This window comes from Leuresthes tenuis, unplaced genomic scaffold (genome assembly GCF_036924035.1).
Source record: "Leuresthes tenuis unplaced genomic scaffold, fLeuTen1.0.hap1 SCAF_22, whole genome shotgun sequence".
NCBI classification, from domain to species: domain Eukaryota; kingdom Metazoa; phylum Chordata; class Actinopteri; order Atheriniformes; family Atherinopsidae; genus Leuresthes; species Leuresthes tenuis.
In genome coordinates this window covers 11,329,173-11,346,581 of record NW_027325376.1, presented here as the reverse complement: position 1 = coordinate 11,346,581, position 17,409 = coordinate 11,329,173, and the positions used below count along the sequence as shown (strand labels likewise).

Genomic DNA, 17,409 nt, shown 5'->3' with positions numbered 1-17,409 from the left:
TTCTGACAAGAGTTGTGTGAAACTGGTTCACTTTTTGCTGTACACACATCATGTTGCAGATTAGAAGATGAATGTCGTCTAAAGGTGCGGACTCATTTTAATTATATGCTGATTTATTAAACTGCAGGTCAGTACCTAAAATTGGTAGCTGGCTTGCTTCAAATCAGCCACAAAATGATCAAATATCTCTTCTGGTGCAACAAGTTTAACGTGTGTCTAACTTGTCTCAACATTTAAACACTGGATTGGTCTGTACTGTGGCCTCATATTTATCTTTTAGTCAGAGATGCTTATTCCACATGTGGAAAGCACAATACATAAATGAAGAAAAAAAAGAATCAATTTCACACAAATGTCCCAAAGCTGTCACTGCACAGACCAGTCACACAAACCACACACACACACACACACACACACAAGTGCAGGTATTTACTGTAAATATCAGAGGGTGTATACTGGTCAACTAAATCTCACACAACTGATTGGGCCACCAAAATATTTCTTACACACACGCATTTACACATTTAAACAGACACACACAGCTGGTTGTGGCGTTAACTCTTCTCCCAGACTGGTGGGTTTCACCAGGACGAGCCTAAAGTCCCTTAAGGTTAAATTACAGCTGATGAAGATGACGACACTGATATAAAGTACAATAATGTTCCTTCTTCTTACTTGTTACTCTACTACTACTACTCTACTCTACTCTAACTACTACTGATAATGATGTTTTTATATATATACATACGTCTCTGGATATTTCTGTAGTGTATTATGGGAGAAACACTAGTGTAGCAGAAACCATAAAGGGGAAGGCCAAATCGAAATCTGAATTCACATCACATGTTCAATATATGAGGCCATAATGTGAGTGCTGAAATTCAGCAGAATTCCCCTTTAACAGACCTTAAAGAGGGGAGGAATGAACTGGATTGGCGGCAGGTGTTTTTCTTTTCTTTGAATTTTTTTTATATTTGTGGTGTGGCAGGTGTGTTTTGAAGGGGTCCTCTGCTAAAATCTTCACATATTCCACATTTAAACATCAGAAGTCTTTCCTCTATAGGTGCCCTGTAGAGTTTGGGTTCAGTATCACTCACTAAAATGCATTGTGTGTGTTCTGGAGGCTGGAAAGCGTAACTGTGTTGAATGTTTTTCCGTCTTCTGCCTTTCTAAAGAAGATTTTCTGAAAAAAAACTGAAATCCTGCTTTGTATACGTCCATGTTTGCTTGCTTGTAGTCTTCTTCTTTATGGCTTTGTGGGCGACAGCCTCTCAACCACCAGCTGTTGATCAGTGGAAATACGAGAGGCCAGCAGCATGATGTGAATCATGTTGCCAACATACAAATAAAACTAGTTTGTGCTCATCAAAACATTTCTCTGTTTTGTCATCAGTTGACATAAGCTCCACAGGGTACCTTTCATTTTGATGTTGTAGCACACAGTGACATTTTTTTCTGTTGTAAATTTGTCAAACTCAGCTGTTTGCATTGGTTACACTTATAATGATTTAAAACCCCCTGTTCTTATAAACAAAAGTGAAGGCAAGCAGGCTTTTCAACCCCATGCTACACTGAGGTTACAGAAAAACTGAATGAAGCACTCCACAAGTGTTTCAAACCAAAAGAAAAACATCCTAATCCAGTTGGATTTCTGCCCCTGGAGCGTCTGTAGGTTCAGCAGACCGTACGCTGCTAGATGGTAACCATGGCGATGATAACTTTTTCATTGTGAACCAACAGCATCTGTTTAATTCTTGTCTGATCATTATGATAGAGTGATGGGATGAAGAGAGGGGGGAGGGGGACCGAAAAAAATTATTTTAGCAATATTTTCATTCTTTCAGGATAATCTGTGTATTTTTAAGGTGTTAAACGGGAAGTGGGTGTCACACCCCAACGTTTACTGCCCACTCTTGTTTTTACACCTGTTATGTCCTTGATATTCACATTGTCTTAAAGGTACCTTCTGTGTGAATTTATTTGATGAAAAATGATTTTGCTTTGTAATTATGCTGTTTATTTTCTTGTTTTTTTTTTGTTTTTTTTTGTATGATCTTGTTCATTTTGTGAAAAACCGAAACTGATGCTATTTATTTTCTATTTGATCAGGAACTGTAACTTTATTTGAAAATGATGGTCAGGTTGTGTATGTGTGCATGTGTGAGTGTGTTGGCGTGTATTCGGTGAGTGGATCGCTGAGTAGGAGCTCTGTACAGACAGAGTGAGAATGAGAGAAAACAGTTATCTCTTTGTTTCTTTTTCTCTTTCTCTCCTCTCCTTCCTGAAGGACAGGGTTTGAATTCGAATGTATTGTCAAACGTAATGGATTGTTTTCTTTTTTTCTTTTCTATGCTAGAGACGTAGAGCACCCTGTCGATTCCTTCGTAACCAAACATTCAAAAAAAACCCTCAGTTTTCCCAGACGCTTGCTTCAGATCATGCCTGAATCAACAATGTTTTGAAATCCATTTTGTCTGCAGTGATAGCATTAAAGTTTCAACTTTAACTGAGGAATTGTCATCTCAAACCAAACCGTGGATTTTACACAGATGCAATTCTGCTCTCTGTGTTCTTTATACATGTTTTTCTGAGTGCTCTAACATGTTAAAGCTGACTAGCTGTAGCCTAGTTTCCATTGCCGTTGTTGATTATCATAGAAAAGATGTTAATAAGGAAGAAATAATTGAAATGTTAAAAGTAGAGAAACACTTCCACTTGCTCGCTTGATGTGTTTTTTGCCTGTTTCGAAGACAACCTGATGCACATTTGGTAGAATAGAAACAGCTTTACAAATTGTGCCTGACCTGACAAAGATTAAGATGCCGAGACTCACCACCTGTTTCTGTTCTGAGCCGGTGAACAATGAACTCACATGACCGACCGTTTTACCAGATAATCCCAGACATGAAAGTCAATCTTGATGAGGAGCCCTCTCCATTTTCCTCTCGTTGGAGTCCTCAACAGTTGTTTTTATTCCTCCTCAAGCTTTGCTTCCTGTGAAGGCAACTACTTTGTCTACTGAATTCAAATCACTGGCAACATAACTTAAACCTTCACTCTCTGGCAAAGCCTAGTTTATTAGCTTCAAAACAGTCAATCTAAATGTGTCTGATTCATATTTATTTTTTAGGCTATTAACATGGCCTCTTTAGATTTGCTTTGCTTTGTGAATAGAAACCCAGCATATGTTGCTTTAATCTGCCATTACCTCATGCCAGTTGTTTGCTTACAAGCGTTGATGCTGCAGTGTCTCCTTTCATTTAAACTGTTTCAGCCAATTTTGAGGTCACAAATTCCAACATGTAGGCCAGTCACACTGGTTTTTTGTTCAATTTCGAAAATGTCAGTTCATTGTCACCCTTGGAAATAGTAAAAGCCCCCATCTGTGGATAGAGTTGCTCTATTGTACTGGAGACAGATCAATGCTCATCATGTGACTCAATTATGAAGAATGTTCAGAACGTGTTGTCTCATAATGGCATCTGAGCTGTTATGAAAACACTTAAACTCTGGTGAAAACCGATGATTAAGAGTGCTGAAAAACAATAGAAATGGGAACCAGAGTGAGGATTACATTACACATTACATTACACATTCTCTGCAGTAGTTTTGCTTGTAGGATTTTAAGTGGGTGGTTAAGGCAACATTTTTCCTGCACATTAATTTTACCAGATGTCAAAGAAAACACAGCAAGTGTAAGGTCCGCTTTAATGCTACATCTCAAATATCCAAACCAGTAGAAAAGCAATCTAAAAAAAAAAGATCCCTGTTCTCTCTCCATAACATTTAATCAACTCTCCCAGCTAGCAAATGCTCACACGTCCTCTTCTTAAAGCATCAGTGTTGCTGTTCCACCCTCAGCTAATTCTGCACTCAGTGTGGGTGCAAATGTAAAGCTGATAAATGTCATTTGGCTGGACCTCTGGAGACACACGCACATAGTGAAAAGAATTTGGTTGGATTTCAAACATTGTCTTGATTCAGGCAAGTAACACACGAAAACAAAAACTGAAAGGAGCCAAAAGAACTTGACCTGGTTGGCACAAACCTTAGTTTACATTTTGATTTATGTGTTGGCTTGCTCAACCCTCTTTGATTGTTATTGTCAGACAGTCAGCTTACTTGAAGAAAATTGAACCCCTGCTCTCATTGTTCTTTAATTCATTCAATGCATTTGATGAACATGATATTCCTCAATTCTCAAAATTTTCTATCCATTCTAGTACGACTCAAGAGAAGGAAGCAAGACAGTACGAGTGCTCGTAGAGAGCTCAAGTGTCACCTTGCAGACAGCCACCAGATGCTGGTTTTATTGACTTTCAAGTTTCCTCTCTTTGGCCACTTTCTTGGGCTAAATTTGGACAAATGCTTTAAAACCAGAGGAGGAGAAACAGAGGAAAAGAGTTAGACACGAAAGCATGGCAATAAGTCAGAGCAACAGAATGAGAGTATAATGTTACTGAAACCTACAACCGCATTACGTAGCAATTCACAGAATTTCTAGATTTGCACTGTTTGCCCAATGGTCTGTGTTTGTTGTGTTGAAGAAAAAAAACATAGAGAAGATGATAAAGGATGCAGAAGAAGATGTATATTTTGGGGACCAACACATTGGTGGGGGGTTTGAATGTAGAGAGGCTTACTACTGTACCTAACATTACAGGGGGATGTAGAATGGAGAAAAAAAATTATGTGCTAAAAATGAAACTTCACTTTGAGAAAACACTCTGGGTGTCTGTGCTGTTTTTTGTGTCATTAGTTGTTCCTCTGTGGTGTCAGATATACTGTAACATTCAACATTGAAGCTTCATTAATCATATTTTAAAGAGCCATATCATGCATATTTACAAGTTTTTAAATTAGGTTTAGAGTTCTTCCAGAACAGGTATAAATTATATTAAAAAAAAAACCCGAAAAATTCAAAATTTTTTCATCACACTGTATATAACTGTAGTATCTTTTGTCAACTTCTGCCTGAAACCCTCAGTTTTAGCTCCTGTCTCTTTAAGAGCCTCCTCCTGAATGCTCTGATTGGTCAGCTGGTTGTCAGAAGTAACAGTGCAAGGAAGCTGCTAATTTTTCTGCTGAAACACGTCAAACTTTCGATGAGTTATGCAGTGTGTTACATGGTGATGATGAAGAGCCAACAAGGCTTTTCAGGCAGTTCAGAAGCATCGTTCACTGCTGGGGTGAATAGTTTCCTTCGGCATGGACTATTTATATTTGCAGACCTGTCTTGAGCACAAATAAGCAATACAACACACTGATTTACCAAGACACCATTATCACAGTTTTATATCAAACCATTAGAAAACCCTTATCAAACCATTAGAAAAAATATTGTTTGTTAGGCTTAACAACTTAAGTAACTTTTGAAATGTTTAAAGGAGTCAAAATAGTTCTTTGACTTTCTGTGTTGCACATACATATTAAGATATGCTGCAAAAAGGTAATTCAGACACTGGATACAAAACATCCACATCGTACTGTTCTCTAGATGAAAGGTCAGCTGTGTAACTGCAGCTGATATTTACAACTTCTGATCTTTGCCACTTTTCATGGGAGTAGTGATCCTTTGCTCTCCTCCCTCAGATAAGAGCATTGTGATAGGAATCAGAAGTTTCTTGTCCCTGACACAGCTGAACACGCCTTCATTCAGAGCATGAAGGGATCTCAGATGTAGAAGTTATCAAGTTTTCACAAAGTGCAATGCTTGTGCCAAATTTCATTGAGCAACATAACTCCTATGTTTAAAAGAACTAGGTGAACTTGACATCAAAGAATGAAGTACTGTTTAATTGTATTTCATTTGTCTTTGAGATGTTCATATTTCAACTGAGTTCATGTGGAAGTGGAGCAAGACCCATCGGGGGGTGTTGTCTCACTTATTTGGTTTCCACCACGGTTTTGATGACCTAACGCCTCAAGTATGAACACACCCTTTGTGTCCTTTAGATCATTGTTTTGGTTTTCTGGCCCACGACTCTTCTCTTTGCCAGTATGATTGCTCCCAACGTATGCTACATTTCCAGCACCAGATAACATGATCAGCATGAGAACATAAAATGTTTTGCTGCTGGAAAATTAAACATTTTTCCCTCAGGGGGCTGGTGGAACCCAAAACAGAGCTCAAGATAGACAGAAGTATTAATCAGGTGGCAGAAACGCACCACTAGATAAATCAAAATGTTGCCATTGCAAAAGTTGTCAAGTCCTTGCATCGACCGCACAGCTTGCTGAAATGTTAAGTTTCTAAAATGTTTCTTATGTTTCCCAGAAATGGGCAAAACAGTAAAGGTAGATCTTGTCCCACCATTTGTGACAAAACTACATACAATTATTTGAACACGGACGTGGGGTTAGCACAAATATTTAGCTGCAGTTTAAGGTGTGTGTGAGATAGAATAAATGGGTTAAAACATGCATTGCCTCTTGTGAAGTAGAAAACTAGGTAAATGACTACACAAAGAGTGATTTAATTCATTCACTTTGAGACAAACACAATTTTCTTAAATGATTAAAAAGATGCAGTTTTATTCTATTTATCTATGGTCAGGTTTTGTACTGCTGCTCATCGCATCAGAACAGACTAAGTGAAATAGATTAAAAAAAAAAAAAAAACACACTACACACACTCACTCACACAGAGAGAGATACAAGCTGAGGTTGAGAAAACATAGACAGGAATCAGTACTTTCCAGGGACTCTCTATTATTTCTGACTTGGGGTCTCTAATGGTATTTCATTGTAATTGCTATGATGTCAGAGTGTCCGTCCGCCCTAATGTCCTTCTAATAACAACAACAAGGACGTATTGGTTCCATTCACTGGACTGTCTGGACAGAGAGACACCAGAGTTCAGCAGCTCAAACCTCTGCAAGTTCTCCAGCTTTGAAGGTGAGAGATGTTATTTTCTTTAAAGATCTTTGATTGTGAGATATTGCAAGTACCATATTAACGGTGGAAAAAAACAGCATGAGGGACAAAATGTATGTAATTCCATTCGTGGAAAACCTGCAACACAACTTCTACTGAGTACTCACAGTGGTCTGATTATTCTTATTTCAGTGTTACTGCATTAGTTCTTTTTTTATCATTATTCTACAGTCTGGCAAATTTCTGTTTCCTCTTTGTTAGAAAATGTGCAGTTATGATGCTAATGCCTACAGCAGTATTAAGTAAATTAGTCTGTGCCAGACAAGAGGAGAAATACAGCTCAGCAAACATGAAAAATGACCTAATGTCTGTTTTCCCATTTAAAGTTTTTTTTTTTTCATTTTAAACTGTAAACCTTTGATACAGAATGTGTGTTGTGGTCTGAAGGTACAAGATTTTTATTTTTTTTTTGCTGCAGTAGCCACAAGATACACTAGAGGGAGTTGTGAGTGTCACAATGTTTGATCACCTTCGCCCTCTGATGTAAAATATTAGTGATTCTTTACCTAAACTTCAACAGTTATCATTGTTAAGAGGTCAAACTGGGGCTTTTACTGAGTTCTAGTCATTCGTATGCAAGAGAAGAACAATAGCGTGTCTACATTTGAGATCACAGTCATTTTTCTTTTTCAAAAGGATTCAGTATGTGTTTCTTCCCATACAATCATAACATATTCCAGGTGAACTGAAAGTAAAACAGAGTTAGTGAAGTTTAAACCTCTGACTGTCTTTCCATCATTCCCAGCATGCTGCCACATCCTCTGTCCCTTTTTCTCCTGGTTGCCGGGGCTGCAGTGTTTTGTGTCTCTGTGACAACACCGCTCCACAGTTTCACAGGCTGCGCAGTGCGTGAGTTCTCCTTCGTGGCCCAGAAGCCTGGCTGCAAGGGTCTGCACATAACCACTGAGGCCTGCTGGGGGCGTTGTCACACCTGGGAGGTAACGTGCACGCACATAAACGGTCACGTGATGCTGTAATGGTGAAACATTAAATAAACGAAGACTCAACCCAGACCGTGGAGAGGCTGATGAACTGGTCTTGCCACAGACTCATGGGTCATTATTATGAGAAAATGTTAAAATCCTTCCAAAATACTTATTAATATTTTAGTTGTTCAACTTTTGTCTATGTGAAAACCACAGAAATCAAGAATACTTTCAAAGAAGAAACAGCAACTCTGGGGGTCATTTATTAAACTTGATGAAACCTCTTTGTTTTAAGGTAACTTATTTAACAAAAAAAGGGACAAATGCGTTCCTATAGATCTTTTTTTTAAAAGCTATATCTCTGTGATGCATCATGAATGGATTTGGATGGCATTATAAAGCATTTATAGGGCTTTGTACATGTTTATAATCACATATGACAGCTTACAAGAAGTTTTTAAAGTATAGCGATCTACCTTCATGACAAACTGGCAGCAGATGTTTTTTTTTGTCTTTTAAAAAGCTGTATAAATAGATTAATGCTGTTATAATGCATTATAGACTTCACCATCAAAAAATGTTTTCCATATATATTCTTTTATTGATACATTTTTGTGTGTTCATGTAAAATTACTGATACTAACTGTGAACTTTTCAGTCCATAAATCCTAAATTCAGTGAAGCAAATATTTTTAGCACATTGATAATCTCAAATCTTTATTTTGATTGAACTAAACGCATACAATTTGTAAATTCTGTCCATGTCTTTGTGTTCCCTGCAGAAGCCCATACCAGAGCCCCCCTACATCCACAGACACCATCGCGTGTGCACGTACAGTCGTAGCCGTCACATGACTGCCCGGCTGCCAGGCTGCCAGCCCAATGTCTCTGCTCTCTACCACTATCCCATGGCGCTGCACTGCCACTGCGCTGTCTGCTCCACCCAGGACACAGAATGCGAGACCTTCTGATGGAGGGGAGCCTGCTCAAAGCAAACAACACTTTTACTGAAACTGATTATGCTAAACAGTGTTGTATGTCATGTAGTAACATTTGAACACTGAAAACCGCATGTCTTTATATGTGTGTGTGTAGAAAGAAGAAGTAGCAGAGCAGGTGTTACATTTCTACATTATACATTACATCTACATCTATTATGTCAGTAGCTGACTGTAGCTTTGGTTAGTAAGCATTGTGTGCATTCAGTAGTTATCCTGTCTTCCTGGATTCCCAACCCTAACCAAGTAGTTATGTCTACCCCAACAAAGTGAAGTTTTTTGCCTAAACTCAATGAGGAAGCGACAAAAGTCTTTTAGTAAAGTGCTGTTGTGTTACTGAATAACTTTGTGCTATGTTCATCTCAATCTCACGTTGCATAAAGGTTTATGGTTGTAGTTGCGCCATCCACCTTCCCCTCCCTTCTTTTTGTCAGGTCTTTTAAAAAATATTGATATTGATGTCTGCTCGGATGTGAAAACGCTCATTGATAACTGTGAGTTGTATTTCCTTCATGCCGCTTGTAGGGGCAGAACTTTACTGGATGTTGTATTTTAGGGTATAAACAAATGACTGATATGGTTGCATCAATAGGACTTAATTTATTTCTGCAATACCCGCTCTGTATTATAATTCGGTATAATTCAGTTTAAATTAAAATGACGACATTGTCATCTTTCTCAGTGAACATTGTAATGGCGAATGTTGTAGACAATGGTGGTCTTCTGATATTTCCATTCATCTGTATGTGTTAGAGGATCACACGGTGGAAACGTCCCCCTGTCAATCAAAATCAGTAAAAAGTGCTCTTTCTCTATATGTATGCCCAGCTCTTTTATCAAAATAAACCCTAGTCCCCATATGAGGACATAATTCTTTCTCAAAACCTACTTTTCATTCAAAGCCAAGGCTTAACAGGTTCTGCTCATCTCAAATAGCCAGAGGAAATAAAAAGTGCATCCAAAATTTAAGCTTAGGGCTGTAACTTTGGATGCACACACACATTTACATTCTCATAAGTGGATTTGTATCATTTGAGGCATGTATAAAATAAGATATCATGAAGTAAAGAAAAGCATGTAGATATAGATTCCGTTCTATGAAAGGGACTTGTGTGTCTGTTTGTGTGTCGGTGCATGCGTGTCTGTACATGGGTCTAAATGGATCAGCTGGACGAAAACACTGTTAGAAATTGGAAAACGTTGCTTAATCCTTTCCTTATATTGTCAAAGGGCCCAAAATAGCACACATACACTTAATATTATAATAATAATGATGCAAACACATATTGTAATGCAAAATAACACAGTTGCACTGACATACAAGCAGAGGCACATGATGTAACACACACTCGCAGATTAAAATAACAGGGCCGAAGTAGAAGCGGACACATTAATGTTACTTCTCAAGATGCCACGGTTTCCATGACAACCGTAAGTGACAGGGCCACTGAGCGATACAAACATCAGTCAGCCCGCTGAGTCACACTGGAGTAATGTGCTAATGTGTGTGTGAAAGAAACACACGCTGCATCCGTCCATGCAACTTACTGTCAGCACACTAATGGTTTTGTGTGTTATTGTGAGTAGGTGCGGGAGGCATTAGGTGATGATGTCACACATTCTGTTTTCCATTGACATAACTGGAGTGAGAATGTTTTGTGTAAAGGGGCCATAAGACGAGGATCGTGTTTTCCTTAGAAGATGTTTGAGTGTGAGGCTGAGCAGCACTGAAAGCAAGCTGACTCGGGGAGAAAATAAACTCTCTGCAAAGTTCTTTGAAGTGGGATTTCTTTTGAGAAAAGCTATTTATTTAAACCAGTAAGGGATTGTCAAACATCTGGTCACAAATGAGTAGAACGCCGACCTCTCATCAAATAAGACACAGCGACTGACTGAGACACAAAACAACCACAAATCATGAAAACATGTTTCCAGCTCTGTACCTTGCAGATATTTTTGCATGATTTAGCATCTCTTTCTGACTGTCTGTCTGTAACATTTTCGTTTTCATTTCCCTGCGGTTGTTTTCTGGCCCAAATTTTGTTTTGCCTAGCTTTGATAGCTTAGTGTCTCTTGTAATTTTCCATCTCTTTGAAGCTTTTCTTTGTGGTAATTTTGTTTCTCTTATAGTTGATATTTCTCTCATTTTGCTTGCTCGACATCTCTTTGTGTTTGGTATTAAACTTAAGTCACATTGCATGTCTTTGTTGCCTAATTTTACAAAAAAAAAAAGAAGCCAAACGACAACATTTTACACTAAATCACAAAAAATCAACTGACCCACAAAACAATCGGAGAAATGCAAAATGATCTAAACAAAACAATGATCGATTTGTGTTGCTTCAGGCATGACTGTAATCCGGGGCCCAGTGTTTCAAAATTGCTTCATGGTCTGATCACAAAGCAGCTCACTTTGAATTAAACCATTTTTTCTATAAAAGAGTTTTATTTCCAGAAATGCTGCCAACTTTTCGGGGCCTAAGGTCTTTTAAGATGTACTGAGGTGATGGGGAAAACTGCCCCGTGGTCTTCATGTTTCTAAAAGAAATTATTTGATAAGAGGATATTTTTACTGAGCTGAATTATCTACGACAGTGTTGCTGCTTAGCTTCATGGAGAAAATAATCCCTCAGCTGTCTGCAAATATGGAGCTAATAGTTATATTGATAGAAGTTTGGGTATTTTACTACTGATCCAAGCAGTTGTAATACATTCAGAAGTTGCTTTTACTTTGTCTTGGAAAATGTAGTAATTGCATATGTAGATGCAGCAATAAATGTGATTTCAGAGGTGTTACTGAGCCCATGCCGTGATCTTCTTTACAGAACATCCAATGTGGCCACTAAGCTGAAAACATTCTGAAAGACTTATCCCTCCATGGACACTGATTCTTTACCTCTCTACCATCCGGAAATCTCTATAGAACCCTGTGTGCCTACATGACCCGACTGAAAAACAGCTTCTACCCCACAGTCGTCACACTACTGAACACACTGCACACGAACCCACGCCTCCCAGAAGCAAGCAGTGGAATATCAGTGAATACAATAGCCTCTCTATGGAATGAACAGCCCAGAGCAACACTAATGATTCCAGACCATCAAAACTTTTTCAGAAGAAAAAAAATCTCAAATATTGATTTCCCCTTTCCTCGTCACCCTCTGATGACCAAGGCAGCTCTTTCAGCAAAAAGGGCATTTGTTCTTTCACACTGAAACTTCATCTCTAGTGGAGACCCACCAAAACAGAATAAAGAGCGCCCATTTTGTGGTCTTTGGTTTCCCTTTTTACGAATTACGCAGTCATCAGTGGTCTGATTTGGCAGTTTGTGTCTTTATGGCCACTGCAGCATCCAGATACTGCTACTTAAAATCTATCTAATAATCTCAGAGTTTATAAAAACACTCTGGAGTTTGGTGAGGGTGGTTGCTAAGATGACTCTTTCTTTTCAAGCTGAGGGACAGGAGAAGCAGAGCCAGAGTTCCTCAGATTATACCTACCATGCACTGTTACAGTTGACCCAAACCCACAATATCTTCTGACCTGACCCTGTCCTTCCTGCTGCAGCTACAGATGGAAAAGCCAGTCTTACTTTGCGTGTATGTGTGTGAGTGTGAGGTCCCCTTTCAGATCACTTTATGAGTCGACAAGTGGTGTGTACCAGTTGGCAACTGAGGCCTAAAATATAATTGTGATTGTCTGTGTGCATACACGTGTGCTTTTATGTGAACATACGTATGTCTCCATGTATGTTGTGTGGTAAAACTGTGTGTGTGTGTGTGTGAGTGCGTGTTTTCTCGACGTCGTGGTGGTGCGTTTATGGAAAACCTATCTAGTTTTCCTCTGTGTCACAGCAACAAGTGGTCCCCGTGAAGGTTTAAAACGGGGAGGAGGGAGAGACCCGAGGATGGTAACACACTCCAGCAGAGAAACATTTAAGAAAGAAGTGTACTGCGATCTGAATACTTTGAGAGAATTTCATGTGTTTTGTTGTGCAGGTAGGAAGAGAGGCATCAGAGAAGAAAGAGAAGGAGGAACTGGCAGCAAAAAAAAAAAGGATCCTCACATTCATCTCTCTAATTGTGGGTGTGTCAAGAGCTATAAGTGCCTTTGCTCTTACCTGTGTTACTTATATCCCTGCATGAGGCTTACAGCAGACGCTTTCACACACACACACACACACACACCTGTCAAACGACACACCTGCACTTGAGAACTCTCAGCTGTCCAGGTAAGAGCTTATTTTTACACCTGGAAACAACTTTAGTGCATCATCTCTTTTATTGGTGGACTGACCTTTACATTTCCTATGGATTAGGCATTAATTATTGCATCAATTGTTTTCTTTAAACCAGAATACATGAAAAATGCCTACATGTACAGGATTTGATTTTCAGTGGCTGACATGTATTGTATTTTTTTTAGACTACTACTGCATGCTTTGCTATGCATTTAAAATGTCCATATTTAAACCATTAATTTATCTTCTTATCTAGAGGGAGACTTGCACTTCTGGAGAGGGTTTTTTGTAATGTTTGCTGATTTTGCAAATGACAGAATGTGTATAATTCTATCTCAAAATCAAGAAAATTAGACATACAGGAGCAATCCATGTACAAAATGTGCTGCCTCTGAGATGTGTTTTCACAGATGTGTAACAGGCTGTCATTCTATTTGAAAATGAAAGCTGCATAAAGCTATATCTTTTTGCTAATTATCAATTAGACTGGATATGAGACATTGACACAATGCAAGAGGTCTGAAGTACATCAGTATAATTTGCACTTTTCACTGTTTGAATGGTCTTAAAATAAAACCAAACAGAGTAGCTTATGAATAAGTCAGGCTTTTAGTAACAACCGGCTTAAGTTATTCATTTTTTGTTCACTGGAGGTCCTCAGAGGGTTACACAGTGGAAAAAGTCTAAGCTTTGTTGTTGGAAGCATATTCAGAATGGAAGACTTAGATATGTTTATGAACATATTTTTAACTCAATTTTGATGTTTCAACCTGTCAGAGCAATAGCTTACAGCGGTTTCAGGGTGCCCACTTCACCTGATAAAATCATTCATGGATCTATAAAATCTATATCTCAGAGAGGATTGAAACCTAAAAGTTGAAACTTTCTCACTGTATAAACAGTGCAGTCTTACTTTGTACAATCGCCCCAAAGTGGGATGTAACAGATTACAACCAATTTCCCTCAAAGATAAACCAAACCTTCATGCATGGAAACCCCACATAAGAGGAAAAAGCCTGGTGTTTCCCCTTTTCCACCAGCTGACACAGGGTTAATTGTCACAGACACACAAGCATCATACTGACCTGTTAATTTGGTCGCGCCGGCAGTGTTAATAACGTCCCCAGGGCCTTTCTGCTATTGCTGCAGTCAGTGCTGGTTCCCAACACTTAGGAAGCCGAGCTGGAAAAAGCAGCCAATTTAGAGGGCAGAGGTCAGGACCACCAAATCTCCAGGAAAAGATGACTTTATTATTTACACACGTGTGGGAGTGTGTGGGTCAGGTGGTGGGCATGCACATACTGATGTGCATGGAAGACTTTTTTTTATTCAGGTAGTTTGTGATTCTTGCTACAGTCATAGCGCAGTCACAGGTATGTGCCGTCATGCAGCTCAGTGTACATTTTACACCTGTGCATGCTGAGGTTGCGTATGTGCATGTGTCAGCAAGTAGCTGTGAAATGAAGCAGACTGAAAAGATAGTGACAGGATTGTTTTTATTCACACCGGCTGGTACTCAGCTGAGTGAAACGCAGGTAGTCCTGCAGGAGGGGAAACCACCTCAGCTGAAGGGGGAGGGGGCTCAGCAGAGCTTTCATTTTAGGGGAAAGTTCAGCAGAAGAAGATTTAAAAAAATCATGGTCTTCTTAGCCTAGAAAGCTAAACGAAGATGTGTTTAAAGTTGACTAAATCACTGGTTACATTTTCATTTGAAGTCAAATCCGACCTGCTCAACTTTAAAGAGCTCAAACTTACAAGAAGTTTGAAAAGTGATTTTGTGTAGGATATAAGCTGTATATAATTTTCTTGATTCTTCCAACAATTTCCTTCATTTTCACCCATCCAGATGTCGCAGTGCATGACCTCACACTTCTGCCTGCTGGCATTACCGCTGATCTCTCTGCTGCTCCTCTGTCCTACCGGTTGGAGCCATGAGGGCCTCACCCCCGGATGTCACCTTTATCGTAAGTTTTACTGCTGAATATTTAAAAGCAAACAAACAAAACTCACATGCTATTTTTTCCACTTTCATCAGAGTTCTGGTCCTACAACTAGTCCTACTTGTGGAAACATTGAGCCACTTACCTTGCGAGGCAGCTGGATTCTGGCAAAAACTTTCCTGTATCACAGTCATGAAATAAATCAACGGGTGCTTCTCAAAGTAAACGTAAGATTCTTAAAGGCTGCGTCTCCAGGGTGCCACATCATCAAACTGTGCTAATCACATGGATCCTCTCAAGGTTGTGGTCCTTTGTATGTTGAAATTCCAAAGATGCTTTTGTGTATCTCTGGTGTTCTCAGCGCACCCACAATCCCATGCGCACTTGTGAGATTAGACACACAGAGGATTGATCAACATCAGTGCAATTTCTTTTAGGTTTCACCATATTTGTTGGCTAGTTTTAGTCCTCAAACACGTTTTATCAAAGGACAGAAAAGTCTAACTTTCCCCTATGAATTTGGCAGCTAGCTAACAGATATCTAACAGGCATCAGTTTTTCCAGCTGCTGTGCGTTTATTTTGTAATTGATGTTGACACCTATGTCTTAACCTTTGCACGCTTGTTAGGACCGTTCCATCAGCTAGCCTAAGGACATGACTTCTTAAGCCCCATCTGACTAAAGAAGCATCTTTGATTTTCAGAAGCATCAAATGTTGCCAGGCTTCAAGCCTTCTGTTGGCGGCTGAAACACAAAGGTTCGGACTTGTTTGCCTTCTTACCAGCAGCTGCAGGCTGGTTTAAGGCGACATAAATAAAAAATGCTAGCTCTGACTTATCAACTGACCCTGGTCATCTAGCTTGATTGATCTGATGTGGTTAAATCCACTCATGATTGTGTGTCTGAAAAAACAACAACACCTGCATTATGTAAATTGTATCTTGCTGTGTAAAAGTAAATATTACATTCATATGTATGTAGGCTTTCAGAAACCTTCATGGGAGAATTGTGGGCTCTTCTGTGTTCAATATGAGGGGTGAAGCGATGCCCTGGTTCCTTAAACTTTGAGTCTGGCATCCTGAAGTGCTGCTGAAGCCATCCCTCATTTATGCTTCTCTTCTCCTGCATCAGTGTTAGATTTGCATGCAACGGCAGACTGTATGAATGGAGCTTTACGCACTTGTAGATTCATAAACTCCTGTTTGCACAATATCTGTAATATCTGAAAAAGCAAAGCCTAGTCCATTTGTTTTTGCGTATCAGCGCTCCACGTGCTACAGGATTCAAAACACTCCAGCTTACTTCTTCTCCTCCTCCAGCCTTCAATGTGACCATCCGCAGTGACCGCCGTGGGACTTGTAAAGGCACCCATCTCGTCTACGCCTGCGTGGGTTACTGCGAGTCCAGTGCCTTCCCTTCCAGATACTCAGTACTGGTGGCCTCCAACTTCACCCACAACATCACCTCTACTTCACGATGCTGCACCATCAGCAAGGACGCCAAGGTGAGCGGTGGGAGGGAAATGTTGAGGTAAAAGAATGGAGACGTAAACTGCCTCCTCAGGCTTGGTATTATTTTAGTGTTGTTCAAACTGATCATTTATGATCATATTATTCATGTCCTGCGGCTTCGCTTCTCCCCTTAGGTCAAAGTTCGTCTGGACTGCCCTCAAGGTCGTCACCATGATGAAATAGAGATCCTGACAGCTAAGGCTTGTCGCTGCGACATGTGCCGCAAATCCCGCTACTGACACATCACGACAGAGTGCTGCTTATTAAATGTTCACAGGATAAGAACCAAGTTACAGTTTTACAGTTACAGTTAACCTTTTTTCCTTCTGCCCATATCTTATGAGTGTCCTTGAAAATCCACTTTGAATTACCAAACTTAAAGCTGACCTATCGATGTAGGTGTCTATGCCAGGGTTTCTTTCATGTGTTTCTTACAAAGAAAGCTGAAAAACTGGAAAGCTCCCTGCAAAACTAACTCAACCATGAAATCCTGAAAGAGTGACTAAAATCAGCTCTGGATCCATCTCCAGCACCTTATTGCTGAGAAAGAAGTTCCTCCTTTTCTTAAGATTTGCTTTGTGTGAGCGTTGTTTCTTTGTTTATCTCTCGATCTCATATGACGTGGGGGAGGTTTTTCAAGAAAATCTGACCGACATGCGGTAGATACCCCTCTGTCAAACACACTGAGCATTTGTATAGTTTTGCTTTGAAGCTTCGTGAACACTTTGTAAGCAGCCAGGAAAGAATAACTGCCATCAAGCTTAGCGACTCAGCAGCAAACAGAAACACAGAAACTCCAGCATTATTGTTATTTAAACCCAAATACTGATTTCAGATCACTTTCAGATTATGATGATA

General features: G+C 39.5%; 3 protein-coding genes across 4 annotated transcripts in view; all 3 read left to right on the top strand.

Annotated features, from left to right (window-relative positions):
* The window catches only part of ppp2r5b (protein phosphatase 2, regulatory subunit B', beta), a 46,063-nt gene extending 41,338 nt beyond the window's left edge, over nucleotides 1–4,725 (top strand). The window contains exon 13 of the mRNA XM_072376566.1: nucleotides 1–4,725. This exon is cut by the window's left edge and continues 427 nt beyond it. The gene's annotated coding sequence lies outside the window, so the exon portion shown is untranslated.
* A 2,126-nt stretch (nucleotides 4,726–6,851) lies between these two features.
* On the top strand, nucleotides 6,852–9,047 carry LOC140282011 (glycoprotein hormone beta-5-like). 2 transcript variants are annotated; one of them, XM_072376543.1, is made up of 3 exons: nucleotides 6,852–6,897; nucleotides 7,682–7,874; nucleotides 8,645–9,047. In XM_072376543.1, exons 2-3 carry the CDS (start codon nucleotides 7,683–7,685, stop codon nucleotides 8,831–8,833), a joined length of 381 nt encoding a protein of 126 aa, XP_072232644.1. In that variant the 5' UTR covers nucleotides 6,852–6,897; nucleotide 7,682; the 3' UTR covers nucleotides 8,834–9,047. The 2 variants fall into 2 exon arrangements, with proteins under 2 accessions (XP_072232644.1, XP_072232645.1); XM_072376544.1 differs by lacking the exon at nucleotides 6,852–6,897 and having other exon boundaries at nucleotides 7,629–7,874.
* Nucleotides 9,048–11,799: 2,752 nt separating this feature from the next.
* gpha2 (glycoprotein hormone subunit alpha 2) lies at nucleotides 11,800–16,790 on the top strand. The gene is made up of 4 exons (XM_072376166.1): nucleotides 11,800–11,898; nucleotides 14,947–15,064; nucleotides 16,360–16,544; nucleotides 16,686–16,790. Exons 1-4 carry the CDS (start codon nucleotides 11,800–11,802, stop codon nucleotides 16,788–16,790), a joined length of 507 nt encoding a protein of 168 aa, XP_072232267.1.
* The last annotated feature ends 619 nt before the right edge of the window (nucleotides 16,791–17,409 follow it).